Genomic DNA, 20,480 nt, shown 5'->3' on the forward strand with positions numbered 1-20,480 from the left:
GCTCCTCCTCCTCCTCCTCCTCCTCCTCCTCCTCCTCCTCCTCCTCCTCCTCCTCCTCCTCCACCTCCTCCTCCTCCCCCTGCAGCCTGTTCCCCTCAGTGATGCTGCTGCAGTAGAAAGCGCCTCCTCTCCACGCTCCCCCAGGAGGAGTAAATGCTGTGTTTGCAGTCTGTGTGTTGACTCCTTGTTACCTGGCTGTAATCACCTCCTCCTCCTCCTCCTCCTCCTCCTCATGCTCCTCCTGCTTCTCCTCCTCATGCTCCTCCTGCTGCAGCCTGTTCCCCTCAGTGATGCTGCTGCAGAAAGTGTTGACTCCTCGTTACCTGGCTGTAATCACCTCCTCAGCTCCTCTGGGGCCTCCGTGAGGAGCCCACAGACTTTCTGCTCCAGCAGTTAAAGCCTCCTCGTGTGTTAAATGTCTAATTACTCCTCCTAACGCTGAGGCCTCATCACTCCGTGGAGGAAACCAAACTTTGTTTATTAGTCTGACCCAGATCCTGCTGCTGAGGCTCAGGATGGACCTGGATCCAGAGTCTGGGTTTGAGAATCTGAAACCAGAACCTGTGGCTGCGCCTCCTGCTGAACGCTCTGAGTTTAAACAGAGTCATGAATAAAAAAAGGAGGAGTAACCTGATCAGCTGTGAGGAGTTTCAGGTGGCGTGACAGTTTTCTCCTGCAGGTCTGAAGATCTTCATCTTGTCCTCGCCGTCTGTCACACAGAGGGATCAGCAGCACGCAGCGCTCTGATTGGCTGTCAGGTGGGCTGGTGGTCGGACAGCAGGAGCTCACACTTTCCTTTGTAAAGCAGATTAAAGATGGTGGAAGGAGATGATCACCGTGCAAAGTAAAGAAAAACAGTTCAGAAACATTCAAAGGAGGACGACCTTTGACCTTTGGTGTGTTTCTGCGTTTTCTTTTTTCTTTTAAGTTTCTTTTTTTTAGGGGGTTAAAGTTTTTGTTTTTGTTTGTTTATTTTTTTGTGTTTTCTTTTTTCTTCTGTTTTTTTAATTTTTTATTTATTCATTTTTTTTCATTTTTAATTTTCTCTGTTTTTATGTTTTTTTTCAGTTTTGTGTTTCTTTTTTCAGGAGGTATAAGTTTTTCTTTTTGTTTGTTTATTGTGTTTTCTTGTTTTCTTTTTTCTTCTGTTTTTTTATTTTTATTATTTTTAATTTTCTTATTTGTCTTTTTTGATGTTATTTCAGTTTTGTGTTTCTTTTTATTAGGGGGTATACGTTTTTCTTTTTGTTTGTTTATTGTGTTTTTGTGTTTTCTTTTTTTATCTATATTTATTTATTTATTTATTTATTTATTTAATTTTCTTATTCCTCTCTCTTTTTTATATTCATATTTATCTATTTTTTTTCTTCTTATTTCTCTCTTTTCTGATGTTTTTTTCAGTTTTGTGTGTCTTTTTTTAGGGAGCATGATTTTTTGTTTGTTTTTTAAATTTTGAGTGTTTTCTTTCTTTCTTTTTTTTATTTTCTTATTTTTCTCTTTTATTTAATTTCTTTTCTGTTTTGTTTTTTATTTCTTGTGGTTGAGTTTTCTCATTAGTCTTCCTGCTCAGCACTCCAGGGTGCAAACGTTGGCACTCTCACAAAATCGGAAACTGGTCGGTAATTCTTTCCAAATAAAAGCATCTGCATTTACTTTTGTAACATACTGTAGTATAAAATGACTTTTGGATCTTAGGAAAAAAAAACTCCCCCAGATTAGATTTTCTATAATTCCATTTGTCATTTAGTATTTTATTTTTAAACCATCTTTTAGTTGACTTTTATACTGGATTAATGACAAAAAGCGTCATATCCAGAGACAGTGTCTGGCAAAATTTACCAAATCATATTGATCTAAAAGGATCCTGAGTCAGGACACATCAAACAATGAGATTTGACAGTAAAACTAATTAATTTAAAAGAAAACATCACGGCTTCAAAGAAACTAAATATACAGACGTTTCATCGGTGGTCTTATTCTGAAATTCCGCACCGGAAGTTGACTGCGCTGCGCTGACAGCTTGACTCCTCCCACATGAGGATCAGGTCCCTCTTTGCTGGACTGTCTCAGTCCAGATCTCTCCAGTCCCAGTAAGAGGTTTATCCGCGCTGAGGATAGGGTCTGAGGATTGATCCGAGAAACTTCAAAGATTTTACTTCAAAAAGACGGAGCGACGTCTCACTCTGACGGTAGATATGAAAACCACCGACACGGCGGTTTTTATTTTACATAATGAGGTTTTTAACTCGTGATGAGGTCAGGGGTGTGTGTGTGTGACTGGTCAGTGCTTACCTGTTGAATTTACCTGTTGTTTGCTCGCTGTTGTGTGAGAAACAAAAGGAGAAAAGAGCAGTAACAGCTCGTTAGCATCAACACGGAGTGAGCGACACTCCCTGTGGATCAAAGCTGCGTAATGCGCGTCCTGACGCTCCTGGAGCAAAGAGCTGATTGAGCCTGTGGAGGGAAAATACTCACAGACCCACTAATTAACAAACATTTAATATTTATTTGATTAAACATGAAGTTTTCTGTCAACTTTTTCTGCTTCAGCAACATGAACAACATGTTCTTCAGGTGTTTGAGGGAAAAGTCCTCAAGGAGTTTACTCCAGTTCATTTCATCAGATCCAGACTGGAGGAAATCTTCATGTTTACATATTTTCAGTGAGCTTTCTGAGATGTTTTTTTCTGCAGAAACTGATGTTCATGAGCTTTTGTATCAAAAGTTTGTTTCTCTGTGAGTTTTTACACCAGCTTTGGAGGTTCAAAGCTCTTTCTCCAGAGACAGTCATGAGGAAAAACAAAGATTCAGTGGAGATGGGAAGTGTTTCACAATGTAAAGAGCAGTGACTCAAGGACAGGGCACCCCCAACCCAGCAGGACCCAGCAGGACCCAGCAGGACCCAGCAGGACCCAGCAGGACCCAGCAGGACCCAGCAGGACCCAGCAGGACCCAGCAGGACCCAGCAGGGGGCGAGTCCTGCTGCTTTCTGTCCAAATGTCCGTGATCAGGGTGAAGCTCTGGGTGATCTGAACATGCACATGTTGGTGTTGGTGTGTTTGGGATTATCTCACAGAAAAACAAAGATGATGATGAGTGTGTGTGTGAGTGTGTGTGTGTGTGTGTAAAGGCAGTGTGTATTGAGGTTTGTTACGGAATAGCCCTTTATTCTTAGCCTGATTGGAAATAGCTGGATCTGTGGCTGGATTAGACTCCATGGAGGTAGATTGGTGCCAATCAGCCGCTGAGAGGCTCCAGGATCCAGGGATGATCTCAGTCTGCTCTTACATAACACACACGCACACACACACACACACACACACACACACACACACACACACACACACACACACACACACACACACACACACACACACACACACACACACACACACACTGACTCAGTGATAGTTTAACTTCACCAGCATGTGGCGCTGACAGGAGTCAGAGGAGTCAGAGGAGTCAGAGCGCTGCAGTGGCTCCTCCTGATCACGGACTGACACACGCTCAGAGCTGAGTGGGAAAAACACACGTGTCCACTCCACGGAGAAACCAAATCAGCTCAAAACAAACGGATTAACAGACAACCACCGGCTTTTGTCAACAGCCGCCCGCTGTGCGCAATTACGCGTGCCACGAGAGGCCGTGGAGGGGAACAATGAGAGGAGGCAGCGTGGTGCGTTCAGGCGCCCTGTGTGACACAGCTCACGGGTGGCGCCCTGACCCTCGGCCCCTCTGCAGAGGAGATGCTGTAAACAGAGGAAGAGATGTCAGGTGTCAAACAGGGAGCTGGACTGATCCTCCTCAGTCTGTCTCTGTGTGGGAGCTGGGTCAGCAGGAGGCGTCTTCATGTTGTTGTTTAGACCAGAGGAGGACGTCAGGGTTTTCAGGAGGAGGACGAAGCTTTGTGTCTCTGTGGGTCATCAGCAGATTTATGCTCCGTCCCTTATTTGGAGAAAGCATTCCTCATCCGATCAGCTGAGCCCACGTCCCGCCGCCGCTCTGACCCAGAGAGTCAAACTTTACAGAGAGAAACTTTCAAACAGCTCACAAACCTTCATGTCAACACTTCAGGACTGGCTCCGCCCCCACCAACCAGCCCTGGCTGGCCCACTTTGACAGCGGTGGTGGTTTTATGTGGATCTGCATTTCTGTGGTCGTACTGAGCTCGGCGTCCCTTCATCAGACGTTTCAGCTCTTAAATCCTCATTTCTTCATGAACGTGGTTTTTCTGGGTGTCGGCCTGAAGCTGACAGCTCCTCGTCTGTTTGTGTCTCTGAGGTTTGAGTTGGACCGAGAGCTTTAAGACGACGGCTCTGACAGGGGACGGGATTGTTTGGAGTTTCTCTATCAAACCTGGTCTTTGTGTTTTTAATGGACACATCTGACCTTCAACACATCTGATCTTCCTCTAAACTCTCATCGTTTTTAGTTTGAACCACACATTTAGCCTAGTGAAGTCATAAAAAGTCTGAATTTAGTCTCTGTTTATGAGCTTGACTGGGAAAAGTTACCACTTTCCTCCAGCAGAGGGCGAATTGTTTTACTCTGATTGTAGTGATGAGCATTATTTGGGAAATACAGCCCCTGGTCCAGTCTGTGGACATCATCATCGTAATTTAAACCAAATCGTTGTCCCAAAAACTGTGGAAGAATTGAATCGAGAGAAGAGCGTATCGTTCCAGCCCTGATGTCTGTCGGATGAAGCATCACGATCTCGCCGTCAGACGAAGACGAGCTCATCACGCCATCCTACGCCACATTTTCTTTTTCACATTGTGTCAACTTGAGGTCTGTGTTTGGCCATAGACTGTGAAAAAAAATTGACGACCGCTTGCTCGGTCTCCACAAAAACTGCTCCCCCTGGTGGCTGACTGCAGTATAGGTCAAAAATCCATCTCCCCAGTCATTCCAGATGGGCTGTGGTCAAACTTTAACAAATTAATCCACCTGGTAGAAATGTTTCTCACGTCTGATTGTTGTGTTGATTTGAAGATATCATTTGGCTGTCTTGTATCCAAGTCCTCTTTTTTCTGAAAAGTTTTGTTTTCATTAGTTATACGAGGTTAAAGTTAAGTTTTTACGTAACGTTTAACGATGATTAACAGCTGACGTTCTTGTGTATTTTTTTCGGGGATTGTAAAATATGTCTGGAGGTAGAGTCAAGAAGTGATTAGACTCTAAAAAGAAAAAAAAATATTATTATTTTTGTCACCCAGCTCCACTCAGATTCTCCCAGAATCCCTCACAGTCTCTACTGCTCAGACTCTGGCTGCAAACTGCTACAATGTCTGCGCCTGTGACGGAGGAATTTTAGCTTCAAAACCGTACGATGATAAATGTTGGAGCCACGCTGTTCACTCTGTATTCAGGCTATGGGTTTGACCCGTTAAAACCTCAATTGAGACAATAAACTGACCAGTTACAGACTTCCTGATCAGCCTGGACAAGACGCCATTGCACGACTCCATTACAACAGATAACAGGAGCCCAAACTTCAAAACAAACCACAGCTAACTGCTAACTGCTAACGAGCTAGGAGACATGACAGACACGACAGATTGATCAACCAGTCTCTGAAAATACTGACATGCAACAAGCTAGCTTTGGTTAGAGCAGACGTTTGGTGTTAGCATGCTAACATTAGCTTATCAACCAGCTGAGGCTGAGTGTGAGGCGTCATTTTGTCTCGTCAGGTAAACAAACACTTTGCACACCTGCTGTTCCTCTCGTTAATGGATTAACCATGAAATCAAACGCCTCTGATGACGAATCATTAACTGTTTAAAAAGACTGACGACATGACAGCTCCCTAAAAGTGAGGACAAAATTACAGCTCCCCCTGCTGACGACCTTATCATCAGAGAAGGGAAGAAACAGAGAAAACGAAAGTTATAAAAACTAGTCAGGATTTTTTCTGTCTCCAGAGGATAAGACAGAATTTTGGCTTCATTTTTTTACAACAGGAGGAGGCGTGATGGCCATCTTTATCCACAGCTTTAATCAATCCTAAACATGAAAAAGTGTTTTTAGTGCCTGAGCCCGCTGGAATAAAACACAAAGAGACTCTCTGAGGCGTCAGCTCAGTCCATCCTCTGGGAAACATTAAAGTGTGACTAAACTTCCTGTCTCCATTAGCCCAACAGTTCTTGGGAAATCCAGGTCCTCCCAGAGTGACTCCCAGCTGACTGAGGTGAAATCCTCTGAAGGGAGAGGAACGTGATCTCTGACGTGTGTGGAGGAGTTTCTCTGTGAGGATGGATTAACCAGAAGTCCTCGCGCTGATGGAGAATAATCCTCCAGGATGAACGGGGCGAGGGGAGTTTCCAGTTTCAGGGTTTCCAGGGTTTGTGTGTCACCCTGAGCTGATGTGAGCAGACGATCAGTAAATATCTCTGACTCCTCCTCGCGGAGACGCTTCCCTGAAACGCCCACTGAGGAGGTTACTCAGCGCTTCGTTGCAAAACGTCATGACTCAGAGTTTAACGTATGCAGCCGCCTGGTTAGTTAGTTACTCCAGGAATCATCTCTGAACTGAAGATCAGAAACTTTCCCTCTGCTCTTCTCCGTCAGGATCAGGATGGAGAGTCTCTGACTCCACCAAACAGTAAATACCTGAGCTCAGAGGAAAAACAGTTTGTGATGCTGGATCCAAACAAAGTGACCTCATCCCAGCTGGACCAGGTCTGGGTTTAGATCCTGTGTTTCAGTCTGTCACCACAAATCCAGCTGACGACGAGAAGCCGTCTCTGTTTTACCATGTTTAGACTTCATCACTAATATTCATGTTTATCTGACTCAGAAACATCCAGGCCATCCAGGAAATGTTGTGAAACTGGAGAAATCTTCCTGACATGAGCGTTTCAGATTCTTCTGTGGAGACAGGATCAGCGTTTTGTTGCTGAGGGTTAAAACTCACCTCATCCTCCATAAACAAATGAAAAGCCTCTAAAATCAAACAAACATCAGTTAAACTGTAAAGGTTTGACTCCAAACTCTGAGGAGGAAACTGTTTATTAAAGCGTCTGAAGATGTTTCATCAGAGTTAAGTGTTTAAAACCCAGAGGTCGGACTCTCTGGTTTCTGATTTTATTGTAACTTCCGTCAAGTTTTTGCTTTTGCAAATCATTTGACACCTGCCAGCCACCGTACATGTGCCGTTAAAAAGAGCCCCTCAGACCCAAACCCCGTCCTGGACCAGGCTGTAAACCTGATTATTTCTGCTGTGAAGATCCTCTTCTCTGAATGTGTGTGTGTGGTTCCTGGTGTGTCTGGAGCCAGCCCCGTGTGGACACTGGAGGAACTGCAGTTTCTCAAACTTTCACATCTACTTCTGCTGGGACGAACATCATGATACAGATATATGTGCGTGTGTGTGTGTGTGTGTGTGTGTGTGTGTGTGTGTGTGTGTGTGTGTGTGTGTGTGTGTGTGTTTGCTGATTTTAGTTTGTTGTGTAACATTTTTCTCTGCTGTGAAAAAACTGAGGAGTCCTCCTCCCTCAGTCAGCTCTGGAGTCCTGGTCCTCTGTGGTCCTGGTCCTGTGAAGTCCCCCTTTGTTAACCTCTCTATCAGAGTCTCATTCTTCAAACAGTCAAACAGTCGTTCCTCTGAGCGCTGAACACAGCGCCTCTTTAAAGAGTTAAATTCCTCAGCAACTCTGAGGACGGTGACGGGATCACAAGATCACAAGATCACAGAGCCCCAGGCTCCACCTGACGGCTGGGCTCCCATAATTCATAGTGTTTGCTCCGGAAAGAGCCTCAGAGTTTCCTCTGATCACAGGACGAGGACGCACACGTCAAAAACTTTCAAAAAAACAATTTCAGAGAGGCTGTTTGTGTTTTCAGGAAAGTCTGAGGGTCTGAGGATCTGAGGGAATGAGGATCTGAGGGTCTGAGGGTCTGAGGGTCTGACAGCACAGAGCTTCCCATCATTCATTGGGGCAGCCCCTCTCAGCGGACACTCAGGATTCTTTAAATGTTTTCATCAAACGTCCTCGGGCTCTCAGAGACGGTTGTAAATCTCCTCCCCCGCTGCAGCTCCTCCTCATCCATCACCCCCTGCTCTCCTCCCTCCCTCCCTTCATCTCTGACTCCTTCTCTCTCGTGTCTCCTCACAGATCCCTGCAGAGTCCTGATGTCACATTCCTGAAGTTTCCGCTGGTCGAGGAAGCTGCAGAGAGATTTCTTCATCCCTGACCGTCGCTCTGAGGAGCTGAGGAGGCCCAGGAGAGGAGGAGGCCCAGGAGCTGAGGAGGCCCAGGAGCTGAGGAGGCCCAGGAGCTGAGGAGGCCCAGGAGAGGAGGAGCACTGCGCTCGGACATGTCTCCTCTGCATGAGAAAAGGAGCAGGGAGCTGAGCTGAGGTCGAGGCCTCTGTCCCGTCCTCTGGGAGTCACATGTCAGCGTGAGGGAGCGCCCTGCGACCACTGACCCACTTTAAAACTGAAACTGTGAGAAACGCCGTCGCTGAGAGCAGCAGAGAGCGCCGCTCAGGAAGCTCCGCCCCCCGTGAAGACGCTGAATCTTCTCGCAGCCTGCTGCAAAATGCCGGCAAAGACTCCCATGTACTTAAAGACCACCACTCCTAAGAAAGGGAAGAGGCTGAAGCTGCGTGACATCCTGTCCGGGGACATGATCAGCCCCCCGCTGGGCGACGTGCGTCACAGCGCCCACGTGGGCCCCGAGGGCGAGGGCGACATGTTCGGGGACGTGGGCTTCCTGCAGGGGAAGATGAGCATGCTGCCGTCTCTGAGCCGCGTGCAGAACGGTCACACGCGCTCGCACAGCGTGGAGCGAGGCCACGGCGACTTCGTGTCCAAAGAGGATGCACACAACTACGCCTTCAACGGCTTCCACTACCAGCACAGCGCCGCCGGCCTCCTGAAGACCACCATCTCCATGCCCGTCTTCATCGCCCACGAGCAGGCTCCACCCAAACCGCCACGTCTCCACCTGGACGACCCGTCCCCTCCCCACCTGCCCCCCAACCAAAACCACTTTGAGTCTCAGAGGGACTCGGGTCTCAGACAGGCGGACGACGGCGAGGACGAGCGTCACCGAAACCTGCCCTTCTTTCAGAACGGTGTGATGGGTCGTTTGGCGTCTGAGCCGTGCAGAGACATCTCCATCCCCCCTGACCTCCACAGACTCCTCCCCTCCTCCGGCTCCTTCTCTGAGGCCTCCTCTGAGGACTCCATGTCTGAGATCTGCGGGCCCCTGGACGTCCGCCGCGGCCTCAGCCTGGACTCTGACGCCGGTCTGAGCAACGAGGACCTGAGGAGCGAACGCAGCGAGTCTCCCTGCACCGCCTACCACTCAGCAGGCCTCACGGCGCCACCCAGCGTATCCCGGTCCGACTCTCTGGCTGGGCTGAACCTGGATCTGGGTCCGTCCATCCTGGAGGACGTCCTGAGTATCATGGACCGCTTCAAGAGCGAGGACAACCGCTGCGAGTTGTGAGGAGCAGAGACTGACGCATTGCGCAGATGTTTTTATACAGAAAGGAGAACGAGGGCGACAGAGGTCAGAGGTCATGGGGGGGGGGGGGGGGGGGGGGGGGGCAGCAGGCTGGTCCTGAAGGCCTCAGACTCACTAACACACTATCAGGACTCAGAGACACAAACCTTTCCTTTCAGCTCCTCATGGCTCCTCATCTCAACTGTTTTCTGTTTGTCGATGGCTAACGTTGGACTGATGGAGTCGATAGCTAACGTTGGACTGATGGAGTCGATAGCTAACGTTGGACTGATGGAGTCGATAGCTAACGTTGGACTGATGGAGACGATGCTAACGTTGGACTGATGGAGTCGATAGCTAACGTTGGACTGATGGAGTCGATGCTAACGTTGGACTGAAGGAGTCAATAGCTAACGTTGGACTGATGGAGTCGATAGCTAACGTGGACTGATGGAGTCGATAGCTAACGTTGGACTGATGGAGTCGATAGCTAACGTTGGACTGATGGAGTCGATGCTAACGTTGGACTGATGGAGTCGATAGCTAACGTTGGACTGATGGAGTCGATGCTAACGTTGGACTGATGGAGTCGATAGCTAACGTTGGACTGATGGAGTCGATAGCTAACGTTGGACTGATGGAGTCGATGCTAACGTCTGGGAAACAGGATCAGCAGCTGTGAACAAACTTCTGGAGCAGCTGAACTCTTCTACCTGCAGCTAACAGTCGACGTCTCTGACTTCAGACGTTTGTTTCTGACGCTCTCAGTCGCTCTGAGCTGAACTTTATCTCCTGGATTACTCTACAATCTGCTAAATACTGACTTGTTTACAGTTCTGCTTAGTTTCTGTTGGAAATGTGAAGACATGCAGATTCTCCGTCCTTCTCTAAGCTAACAGGGTCTGTACCGCCCCCTGGTGTTTGTTCTGAGAACAGCAGCTAAAGCAGATCTCTGTAACCAAAGGGAAACTGTTGAAAATAGTTTGATTAAAACTTTAAACTGTAATAAAAAGCTGCTTGGTCGTCTTCATGCTCCTCTTTAACGTCGTGGCTCAGAGCTCACTGTCTGCAGGATCACACTTACTCAAACGTCATGTATGCTGCAAACATATAAACCACTGTACGTGTATGAATAAAACATTCAGAAAATATCTGAGCCTGTTGACATTTCTTTGTGTTGAATATCAAACATATCCACTGGAGACGGACTGGGACAGTGGTTCCCAAACTGGGGTTTGAGACCCCTTGGAGGGTCACTGAACACAGACAAAGAGGGGAGAAACATGCCTTACAAAACCATAAACCTTTATATAAGTGCATATTTCATCCATTATAGTACAGATATAAAGAAAAATTAATTAAATATGTGAGAAAAAATGGGCAAACAGACATTTTTTATCTCTTTTCCAAACTTTTTTTTAATTGAAAACCCCTGAAGTGACTAAAGTAGGATAATGATGGAGTGACGCCAGATTCATTTAGGAAATAGTCAAATGTGAACACTGTGTCATTTTCTATGGCTCAGCTTCAGTATCAAAAGCTTTTTATTTATATACTTTTTTGTTTGTTTGTTTGTTTTTATCTGTCTTGTGTTGACTTATTAAAGTAGTCACTGTAAAGTGTCACCAGTCTCGGGCACTGCTGTTTGGACTATGACAAAAAATAACTGATCCCTCTCTTTAGAAAGTGATTCTCTAATGTACAGATACATGGGGTAAATCGTAATTTAACAGGTTAAAAAACTTTAAATAAAAATAAAAAAAATAAGACAGGATCAAATTTAGTTAATATAATTAAGTGTTAGAGAGCGTCACACAGTCCTTCCTAATGAAGTACAGAGGCATCATGGCTGCTCAGGAAACCTCAACCCACTTAAAAATATCTTCAGTTCAAATACAACATTTAGGTTTAGTTTAGATTTAAAAGTTTTTTTAGAATATCATTTTTTTCTGTTTGTGATTGAAGCTTGCACAATAAAAGGCTGGGGATGAAATAGATAAATAGAGTATATACTGCCATCTACAGGTCAAAGTGCGTTCCTGCAGTTCAAACCTAAGAGGTATGGCTGTAAATGTATTTTAAACGTTTTATCCAAAGGAAAAAAATGAATTTAAACCTTATGGAAACAACGTTTTCTTCTATTTACAACCTGTGGTTAGCTTACCAATGCAGATTACGACACTTCCGGTTAATGAAAACCGAAATAACTGAAACACCGTACAGAAACTCGCTCCCTCGATCAGGGACAGATTTGGCGCCTAAAATAGAATCAAAGAGTTAGTTCAGACTTAAAAAACAAACCGTGTTAACTTGTTTTCACGGTTTTCCTGAACTGTCTTCACAGATTCACGGTGAACACTCCACGTCCACAGAGGGCGCCAAAGCTAGCAGCAGCTTTCACACTGTAAATACACCGAAGAAGAAGAAGGAGCGTCTTCTTCGTGTGTTGCTCTCTCTGGCTGCATTGCTGTACCCGCTGTTTATGACATTCTTTAAGTTTCCAATGAGAGTTTAAAACTTTAAATTTAACAAAGAGGAGGATCTGCGGCTGCGCGGTCACCGACATGAAGTGAGTGTTTGTTTGATCCGGATTAAAGACGCTGTTGGTGCAGACCGGGTCAGGAGCTGGTTCTGGTTCGGTTCCGCACAGACTTCAGCTTCTGTTAGGATAACATGAGGCTCAGCACCGACAGTTAGCTCCATGATAATCAGCTAACAGTCTGTGAACAGCTCTGTATGAAGATTATTAACCTGAGTTAAAGAGCAGAGCGTCTATCTGTGGCTAGGCTAGCTGTTAGCTGTTAGCATCACCGCTGTATGTAAACCGGATGACCTGATCCGTCTCTGCTCGTCTCTCTCTGATCCTTTATTTACCAACCGTTTCAGGCTCAACATAGACGGACTGTTGGTGTATTTCCCCTATGACTACATCTACCCTGAGCAGTACTCCTACATGCTGGAGCTGAAGAGGACTCTGGATGCTAAGGTGGGTGATGCTCATGTATCTGAAGTTAGCATCTCCTGGAGGTGGCAGTATTCAGTGGTTTTCCTGTGTATTCCTGTGTCTTTTCCTGATCTACACCACATCAGACCAGGTCATGATCTAAAACCACAAAATAAAAAGACTTCAAACCTGGACTGGATTATTCTTCAGAGCCTAAACATTCATAAAAACACAGTATGGATTATTCTTCAGAGCCTAAACATTCATAAAAACACAGTCTCTGATTTGTGAAACTTGTATTCTATTAGTGAAAATGCAAAAAAAAGGCAAATTCCACTGGTTTTTGTCTCATTCAAACCACATAAGATCAGACCTAGGTCTAGACCAACTTCACTTTGACTCCTCAAACCTAGACTGAAGTATTATGCAGGGACTTAACATCCATATAAACACAGGCTCTGATTTGTGAAGTCCAGGCACCTTAAATCTGTCTAAGAGTTGTAGTTCCAGACCTGGACCTGCTCTAATGTGGTTTGAATTAGACAAAAATCAGTGGAATGTACCTTTTTTTTTTTGCATTTTCACTAATAGAATAAAGGTTTCACAAATCAGAGACTGTGTTTATATGAAAGCTTAGTCTGTAAAAAATAATTCAGTCCAGGTTTGAGGAGTCTAATCCTTGTAGTTCTGGACCTGGACCTGGTCTAATGTGGTTTGAATGAGACAAAAATCAGTGGCATGTGCCTTTTATGCATTGTCACAAATAGAATAAAGGTTTCACAAATCAGAGACTGTGTTTAAATGAATTTTTAGTCTCTAAAGAATAATCCAGTCCAGGTTTGAAGTCTTTTTATCATGTGGTTTTAGATCATGATCTGGTCTAATGTGGTGTAGATCAGAAAAAGACACGGGAATACACAGGAAAACCACTGAATACTGCCACCTCCAGGCGGTTTGACATTTTTAAGGTGGACCGCAAACTTCTTATTGGATGCCAGCTTCAGCCTCGTTGAAAACACGGTGTTTCAGTAGGATTCAGACTGGGTGCAGCATCACACTCAGCTGAGGTTATCTCTGCTCTCTCCCAGGGTCATGGAGTCCTGGAGATGCCTTCAGGAACAGGGAAGACCATCTCTCTGCTGTCGCTCATCGTGGCCTATCAGAAGGTGAGTTGTGCTGTGACGTCATTTGGATCTTTGCAGATATCTGCTTTAAGCACGAATCACTTTTCATTAAAAATGGGTCGACAAAGGTATGATACATGTACATCAGCTATTTAACAAGTATGGATATATGTGTTCTTATGATGCATTTTTACATGTGTATAATTTCCCAGTGTTGCCAAAAGATTTTGCAATTATTTTTGATGCAATACCTTCAAATGCTGATGTCAAACTATGTACATGATCCTGAAGTTAACCTTACAACAGACTTATATATTGGTAATTCTGATCCCTTTTTGAGTGTCAAAACAAATAACAAGTGTATTAGAGATCTCATCATAAGAGACTTTATCAGTAAACCAGTGGCTGTATTTTTTGGGATGATTTATTTACTGATATTGATTGGAATTCTGTTTGGCTTCTCCCCAAGATTTTTTTTTTGTGACTAATAAGGTTCATGAGGTTTGCCTTAAGATCATGATCGATGTTATCCTGTTAAGAGGATAATCTCAAAATATCCTGTAAATGTTGACCCACTTTGCACCTTTTGTCGTTGTGCTGAAGAATCAATCGTTCATCTTTTTGTGAATGTGCCCACACACAGATTTTTGGACAGATATAACATTATTTGTGAACGGAAAGCTTTCTATAGAAGTACAAATTGATTGTAAAGATATTATTTTTTTATTATTGCTACGAAGAGTCTCCCCTCAAAAAATGTTTTTGTGTTAAATTTAATATTGTTGTTAGCCAAATATCACATTCGTAGCTGTAAGCATTTAAATCAAAAGCCAAAATTTATTGTATTTAAGTCACTGTTGTCCTCGTATTTAATCTCCTTAAATTATTGCACAAATGCCAAAGCCCAGAAGACCAAAAATGTAAAAAAAAAAAAAAAAAAAAAAAAAAAATGTTTGTACCTTTTTGTTCTGAACATGAAGTTTGAGCCTCAAGCTTTGTTTTTTTGTATGTATACATTGTAATATATATATTCTCAATAATAAAAATAATAAAGGACGACACTGAGGACGCTCTTTACTGAGGTGTTTTCTCCGTCCTCAGGCTTTTCCCCTGGAGGTGACCAAACTCATTTACTGCTCCAGAACGGTCCCTGAGATCGAGAAGGTGAGTGTGAGCAGGAGGAAATCACTGTCAGAGGAAAAGGAAGTTGATGTCAGAAGCAGTTTATCCTCTCCAACGGCTGCTCCAAGGAAAAATGAGTGAAACCAAAAGAAATGTAAACCTTATTTCTGCTCAGGTGGTGGAGGAGCTGAGGAAGCTGATGGAGTTTTACTCCAAACAAACTGGAGACAGGAACAACTTCCTGGCTCTGGCTCTGTCGTCCAGGAAGAACCTCTGCATCCACCCAGAGGTACGACATGATGAGGCGGCGTGAACGCCAACCTTCACGTCCACAGCTGACAGAGTCAAACCAGCTTCCTGTTCCTCTGAAGGATTAATCACCTTTACCTGTGCTTCAGGTGAGCTCTCTGCGCTTCGGTAAGGAGGTGGACGGGAAGTGTCACAGTCTGACGGCGTCATACATTCGAGCTCAACGCCACGCCAACCCCGACCAGCCCGTGTGTCGCTTCTACGAGGTGAGGACTGTGAGACGGAGCGGGCGGAGGCTGTTTGTCAGTGTTTCAGCCTGAGGGTGGAGACGAGGGTTAGAGCCAGCGGGAATCTGCAGATTTACTCCAGGGTTTTCAGGGCGCTGTCCTGCTCGCCAAGTGTTTTACCTCCTCTTCCTCTGTCTCCGTCTGCAGGAGTTTGACGCGGTGGGTCGACAGGTGCCTCTTCCTGCGGGGATCTACAACCTGGACGACCTGAAGGACTTCGGCAGGAGGAAAGGCTGGTGTCCGTACTACCTGGCTCGCTACGCGGTCTGTTCCTCCACTTGTTGCTGACTTTGACTTTTTAAGAAGTGTGACGTTAACTCATGTTTCAGCCTCACGTCTTCCTGTCCTCTCAGATCCTGCACGCCAACATCGTGGTGTACAGCTACCACTACCTGCTGGACCCAAAGATCGCCGACCTGGTGTCCAAAGAGCTGGCCAAGAAGTCGGTGGTGGTGTTTGATGAGGCTCATAACATCGGTGAGGAGGTGGAGCTGGGCTCTGGGAGGGAGGGTCTGACACCATCAGATGGTTTTAACTCTGGTTCCTGATTGGTTCCCAGACAACGTGTGCATCGACTCCATGAGCGTGAACATCACCAGACGGACGCTCGACCGCTGCCAGAACAACGTGGACACGCTGCAGAGCACCATACAGAAGTGAGACGCCGTGTGTTTCCTCTGCAGGATTCGTCCTTTAGTTTACGCGTTAGAGGAGACGAATCAGGAGAATCACTTTCCTCCTTTACTCCTGTGAACCTCTGCTCTCTGTCAGGATTAAAGAAACGGACGCTGCCAAGCTGAAGGAGGAGTACAGGCGTTTGGTGGAGGGTCTGAAAGAAGCCAACGTGGCCAGAGAAACAGACGTGTACCTCGCCAACCCCGTGTTACCAGACGAGATACTCAAAGGTTCGACCATCAGCAGCCAGCTTTAATTTCATCGTTTATCGATCATCAGAAACCCTGAACGTCCTGCTCTCTGTCCCTCAGAGGCCGTTCCCGGTACTATCCGCACAGCCGAGCACTTTGTGGGTTTCCTGAAGCGGTTCCTGGAGTACCTGAAGTCCCGCCTGAGGGTCCAGCACGTGGTCCAGGAGAGTACTCCGCAGTTCCTCAAAGACATTTACGACAAAGTCTGCATCGACCGCAAACCTCTGAGGTCAGAAACGTTCTTCAGACCAACCGAACCTGGAGACGGTCTCTGTCTCAGACCATGACCCGGTTTCTCCCCCCTGGTTCTGTCTCCTCAGGTTCTGTGCAGAGCGGCTCCAGTCTTTGCTGCGAACGCTGGAGATCGCTGACATCGCAGACTTCTCAGCCGTGACGCTCATCTCCAGCTTCGCTACTCTGGTCAGCACCTACAGCCAAGGTACGCATCACTTCCTGTCTGCATCACTTCCTGTCTGCAGCACTTCCTGTCTGCATCACTTCCTGTCTGCATCACTTCCTGTCTGCAGCACTTCCTGTCTGCAGCACTTCCTGTCTGCTCCACTTCCTGTCTGCTCCTCCTCCTGTCTGCTCCACTTCCTGTCTGCTCCTCCTCCTGTCTGCTCCACTCCCTGTCTGCTCCACTTCCTGTCTGCTCCTCCTCCTAACTGCTCCTCCTCCTGTCTGCTCCTCCTCCTGTCTGCTCCTCTTCCTGTCTGCTCCTCCTCCTGTCTGCTCCTCTTCCTGTCTGCTCCTCCTCCTGTCTGCTCTTCTTCCTATCTTCTCCTCCTGCTGTCTGCTCCTCCTCCTGTCTGCTCCTGGTGTCTCTGTTGCTGACCCCTGAAGTGTTCTCCTCCTGTGGCCTCCTCTCTGCGTCTCCTGCAGGTTTCACCATCATCATCGAGCCGTTTGAGGACAGAACGCCGACCATCGCCAACCCCGTGCTGCACTTCAGGTCAGTATTACTCACATGGACAGGTGGTGAAGGCGTGGGCGGAGCCAGGGTTTCATTTTTTCTCCTCCTCCTCCTCCTCCTCCTCCTCCTCCTCCTCCTCCTCCTCCTCCTCCTCCTCCTCCTCCTCCTCTCTCAGCTGTATGGATCCGTCCATCGCCATCAAACCAGTGTTCCAGCGCTTTCAGACGGTCATCATCACCTCAGGCGTGAGTTGGTCTGGGTCCTGGTTCAGGTCCTGGTTCTGGTCCAGTTGGTGTTTCGCAGACTGTTGATGTGAGCTCATGACTCCTGTCTCCTCCTGTCTCCTCCTGTCTCCTCCTGATTCCTCCTGCTGGTCGTCTTTAGACTCTGTCTCCTCTGGACATCTATCCCAGAATCCTCGACTTCCGCCCGGTGACGATGGCGTCCTTCACCATGACGCTGGCGCGGACCTGCCTCTGTCCTCTGGTGAGTGCGCTGAGACAAACAAACGTTAATGGAAACATGTTGGTGCGTGTTCACTGAGCTTTTCTTCTTCTTCTGTTTTCCTCCTGCAGATCGTCGGGCGGGGCAACGACCAGGTGGCGCTGAGCTCCAAGTTTGAGACCAGGGAAGACTTCGGTGAGTGGCGTCCTCACAGGAAGACGTCAGAGGACGCTCAGACGTCTCCTCGCTAAACGCTGACGCTGTCACAGACCGAGCAGCTCCACAAACAAACATAATGCTGTTTTTATCTGTTGATCAGCTGATGTTTGTTTACTGTTTGTTGTTTACTGTTTGTTGTTTACTGTTTGTTTGTTTTCCAGCTGTGATTAGAAACTACGGGAACCTTCTCCTGGAGATGTCTGCCATCGTTCCTGACGGCATCGTGGCGTTTTTCACCAGCTACGTCTACATGGAGAACATCGTGGCGTCCTGGTACGAGCAGGTCAGTGCACACACACACACACGCACACACACACACACACACACACACACACTTCCTGTGGACGTGTGTCTCTAAGCGAGCGTCTGCTCTCAGGGGATCCTGGAGAACATCCAGAGGAACAAGCTGATCTTCATCGAGACCCCGGACGCCGCAGAGACCAGCATGGCTCTGGAGAAGTTCCAGGAGGTCAGAGAGACGTGTTCATACAGTTACAAACACAATGCATGCTGGGAAAGCTGCTTCAGATCCTTTAGATCTTCATCGTCTCTGGTTTCCACTTTCCTCTCCTCCCTCAGGCCTGTGAGAACGGCAGAGGAGCCATCCTCCTCTCGGTGGCTCGGGGGAAAGTCTCTGAGGGGATCGACTTCGGTAAATGATCCGGGCTCTGGTAGACCAGGGGAGACCCTCTGAGAGGAGACTCTCTGAGAGGAGACTCTCTGAGGGGAGACTCTCTGAGAGGAGACTCTCTGAGAGGAGACCCTCTGAGAGGAGACTCTCTGAGAGGAGACCCTCTGAGAGGAGACTCTCTGAGAGGAGACTCTCTGAGAGGAGACTCTCTGAGAGGAGACCCTCTGAGAGGAGACTCTCTGAGAGGAGACCCTCTGAGAGGAGACTCTCTGAGAGGAGACTCTCTGAGAGGAGACTCTCTGAGAGGAGACTCTCTGAGAGGAGACTCTCTGAGAGGAGACTCTCTGAGAGGAGACTCTGAGAGGAGACTCTCTGAGGGGAGACTCTGAGAGGAGACTCTCTGAGAGGAGACTCTGAGAGGAGACTCTCTGAGGGGAGACTCTCTGAGAGGAGACTCTCTGAGGGGAGACTCTGAGAGGAGACTCTCTGAGAGGAGACTCTCTGAGAGGAGACTCTGAGAGGAGACTCTCTGAGAGGAGACTCTGAGAGGAGACTCTCTGAGAGGAGACTCTCTGAGAGGAGACTCTGAGAGGAGACCCTCTGAGAGGAGACTCTCTGAGAGGAGACCCTCTGAGGGATGAGGAGGTCTGATCATCCAGCTAACCTCCCTGACTTTGTGCTTCCTCCTCAGTTCATCACTTCGGCCGCGCCGTCATCATGTTTGGCGTTCCTTATGTTTACACGCAGAGCCGCATCCTCAAGGTCAGGACGCACACACCCACTCTGACACCGAGACTTTCTTTACGGGCTGGAACATGACCCAGGAGATCAGAAAGTTTACTCATGTTTTTACGTCTTATTTTTCTTGAAGACCTAAACTCATGGACCGTGTTGTCTCGTGGTTTTCAGGCTCGTCTGGAGTATCTTCGAGACCAGTTTCAGATCAGAGAGAACGACTTCCTGACGTTCGATGCCATGCGTCACGCCGCCCAGTGCGTGGGCCGAGCCATCAGAGGAAAAACCGACTATGGACTCATGATCTTTGCAGACAAGGTTTGTGGTGTAGTCCAGACCCTGGTCCAGCTTGGCGGTCTGGTCCAGCTTGGTGGAGGTTTGTTGGAGGTCTGACGCGTCTCTCTGTCCCTCGCAGCGTTACGCCCGAGCAGACAAACGGGGGAAGCTTCCTCGCTGGATCCAGGAGCACATCAACGACGGCAGTCTGAACCTGACGGTGGACGAGACCGTCCAGCTGTCCAAGCACTTCCTGCGGCAGATGGCTCAGCCGTTCAGACAGGTAGGACTCACACCTGTACGCCGTTTAACCTCCGGGAAACTTAGACACAAGGCACGCTGTTCCCTGAGGAGGTGATCGACCTCCAGAAGTAATTTATAAATATCTGTGGTTCTGTGTTAAAGCATCAAACCTAAAGCCTGGAGGTTTACGTACAAAGAGGTTTTGACCCTGACCCCCCTCTGCTCCTCAGGAGGACCAGCTGGGTCTGTCTCTGCTGACCCTGGAGCAGCTGCAGTCGGAGGAGATGCTGAAGAAGATCACGCAGATCGCTCATCAGACCTGAAGGTGGCGCTGCTTTGAGAGACATCATGACTGTCTCATGTGATCAGGGTCACACGCCAGGTGACGTCAGGTGATCACAGGTGTCGGTCTGTCAGGTCATGGTCGGTTTGGACAGCTCAGAGAAACTGATTCACCTGAGACTCTGAGTCCAAACCTGATCAGCACTGACGGCAGAAAGAGACTCATCACAACACTTTCATCATTTTTATCATTTCCTGTCACGTTCAGAGAGACGCCTCAGTTTGACTCGTCTGTTGGATTTCACTGAGTCTCAGCGTCAGCACCGAGCCGTTAAACTGTCGCCATGCTTTCAGTCTACACACTCAGTGTGTGTGTGTGTGTGTGTGTGTGTGTGTGTGTGTGTGTGTGTGTGTGTGTGTGTGTGTGTGTCATACAGGCAGAAACTGTAACTTTACTCTGAGGCGTTTTGTATCAATGTAAACACTTTGTTCAAACAGGAAGTTGAAATATAAAGTTTTGTACTCACACTGTGTCTCATGTTTTATTTTATTTTGAAGGTGAAGTTCCTGTAAAGGAAAGTAAAACATGTCCAGCTGTGAATGACTCAAACAACCCAGAGTTAAATA

The 20,480-nt window shown here is 47.1% G+C and overlaps 2 protein-coding genes across 2 annotated transcripts; both read left to right on the plus strand.

Moving 5' to 3' along the window:
* Window positions 1-2,041: 2,041 nt before the first annotated feature.
* On the plus strand, window positions 2,042-9,506 carry LOC141798166 (cdc42 effector protein 3-like). Its single transcript, XM_074679985.1, has 3 exons — window positions 2,042-2,189; window positions 8,121-8,223; window positions 8,275-9,506. Exon 3 carries the CDS (start codon window positions 8,547-8,549, stop codon window positions 9,459-9,461), a length of 915 nt encoding a protein of 304 aa, XP_074536086.1. The 5' UTR covers window positions 2,042-2,189; window positions 8,121-8,223; window positions 8,275-8,546; the 3' UTR covers window positions 9,462-9,506.
* Window positions 9,507-11,879: 2,373 nt separating this feature from the next.
* On the plus strand, window positions 11,880-20,371 carry LOC141797648 (general transcription and DNA repair factor IIH helicase subunit XPD-like). Its single transcript, XM_074679234.1, has 23 exons — window positions 11,880-12,027; window positions 12,345-12,444; window positions 13,491-13,568; window positions 14,628-14,690; window positions 14,824-14,937; window positions 15,047-15,163; window positions 15,332-15,448; window positions 15,538-15,661; window positions 15,744-15,840; window positions 15,956-16,089; window positions 16,171-16,339; window positions 16,431-16,549; window positions 16,993-17,062; window positions 17,199-17,268; window positions 17,408-17,509; window positions 17,599-17,662; window positions 17,848-17,969; window positions 18,063-18,155; window positions 18,266-18,338; window positions 19,009-19,079; window positions 19,227-19,370; window positions 19,468-19,611; window positions 19,802-20,371. The coding sequence occupies exons 1-23, from the start codon at window positions 12,023-12,025 to the stop codon at window positions 19,892-19,894; spliced, it is 2,283 nt and encodes a 760-aa protein (XP_074535335.1). The 5' UTR covers window positions 11,880-12,022; the 3' UTR covers window positions 19,895-20,371.
* The last annotated feature ends 109 nt before the right edge of the window (window positions 20,372-20,480 follow it).

The sequence above is a fragment of the Halichoeres trimaculatus genome, unplaced genomic scaffold (assembly GCF_033239565.1).
Source record: "Halichoeres trimaculatus isolate MK-OKI-2021-1 unplaced genomic scaffold, fHalTri1.1 fHalTri1_scaffold_9, whole genome shotgun sequence".
Classification (NCBI taxonomy): domain Eukaryota; kingdom Metazoa; phylum Chordata; class Actinopteri; order Labriformes; family Labridae; genus Halichoeres; species Halichoeres trimaculatus.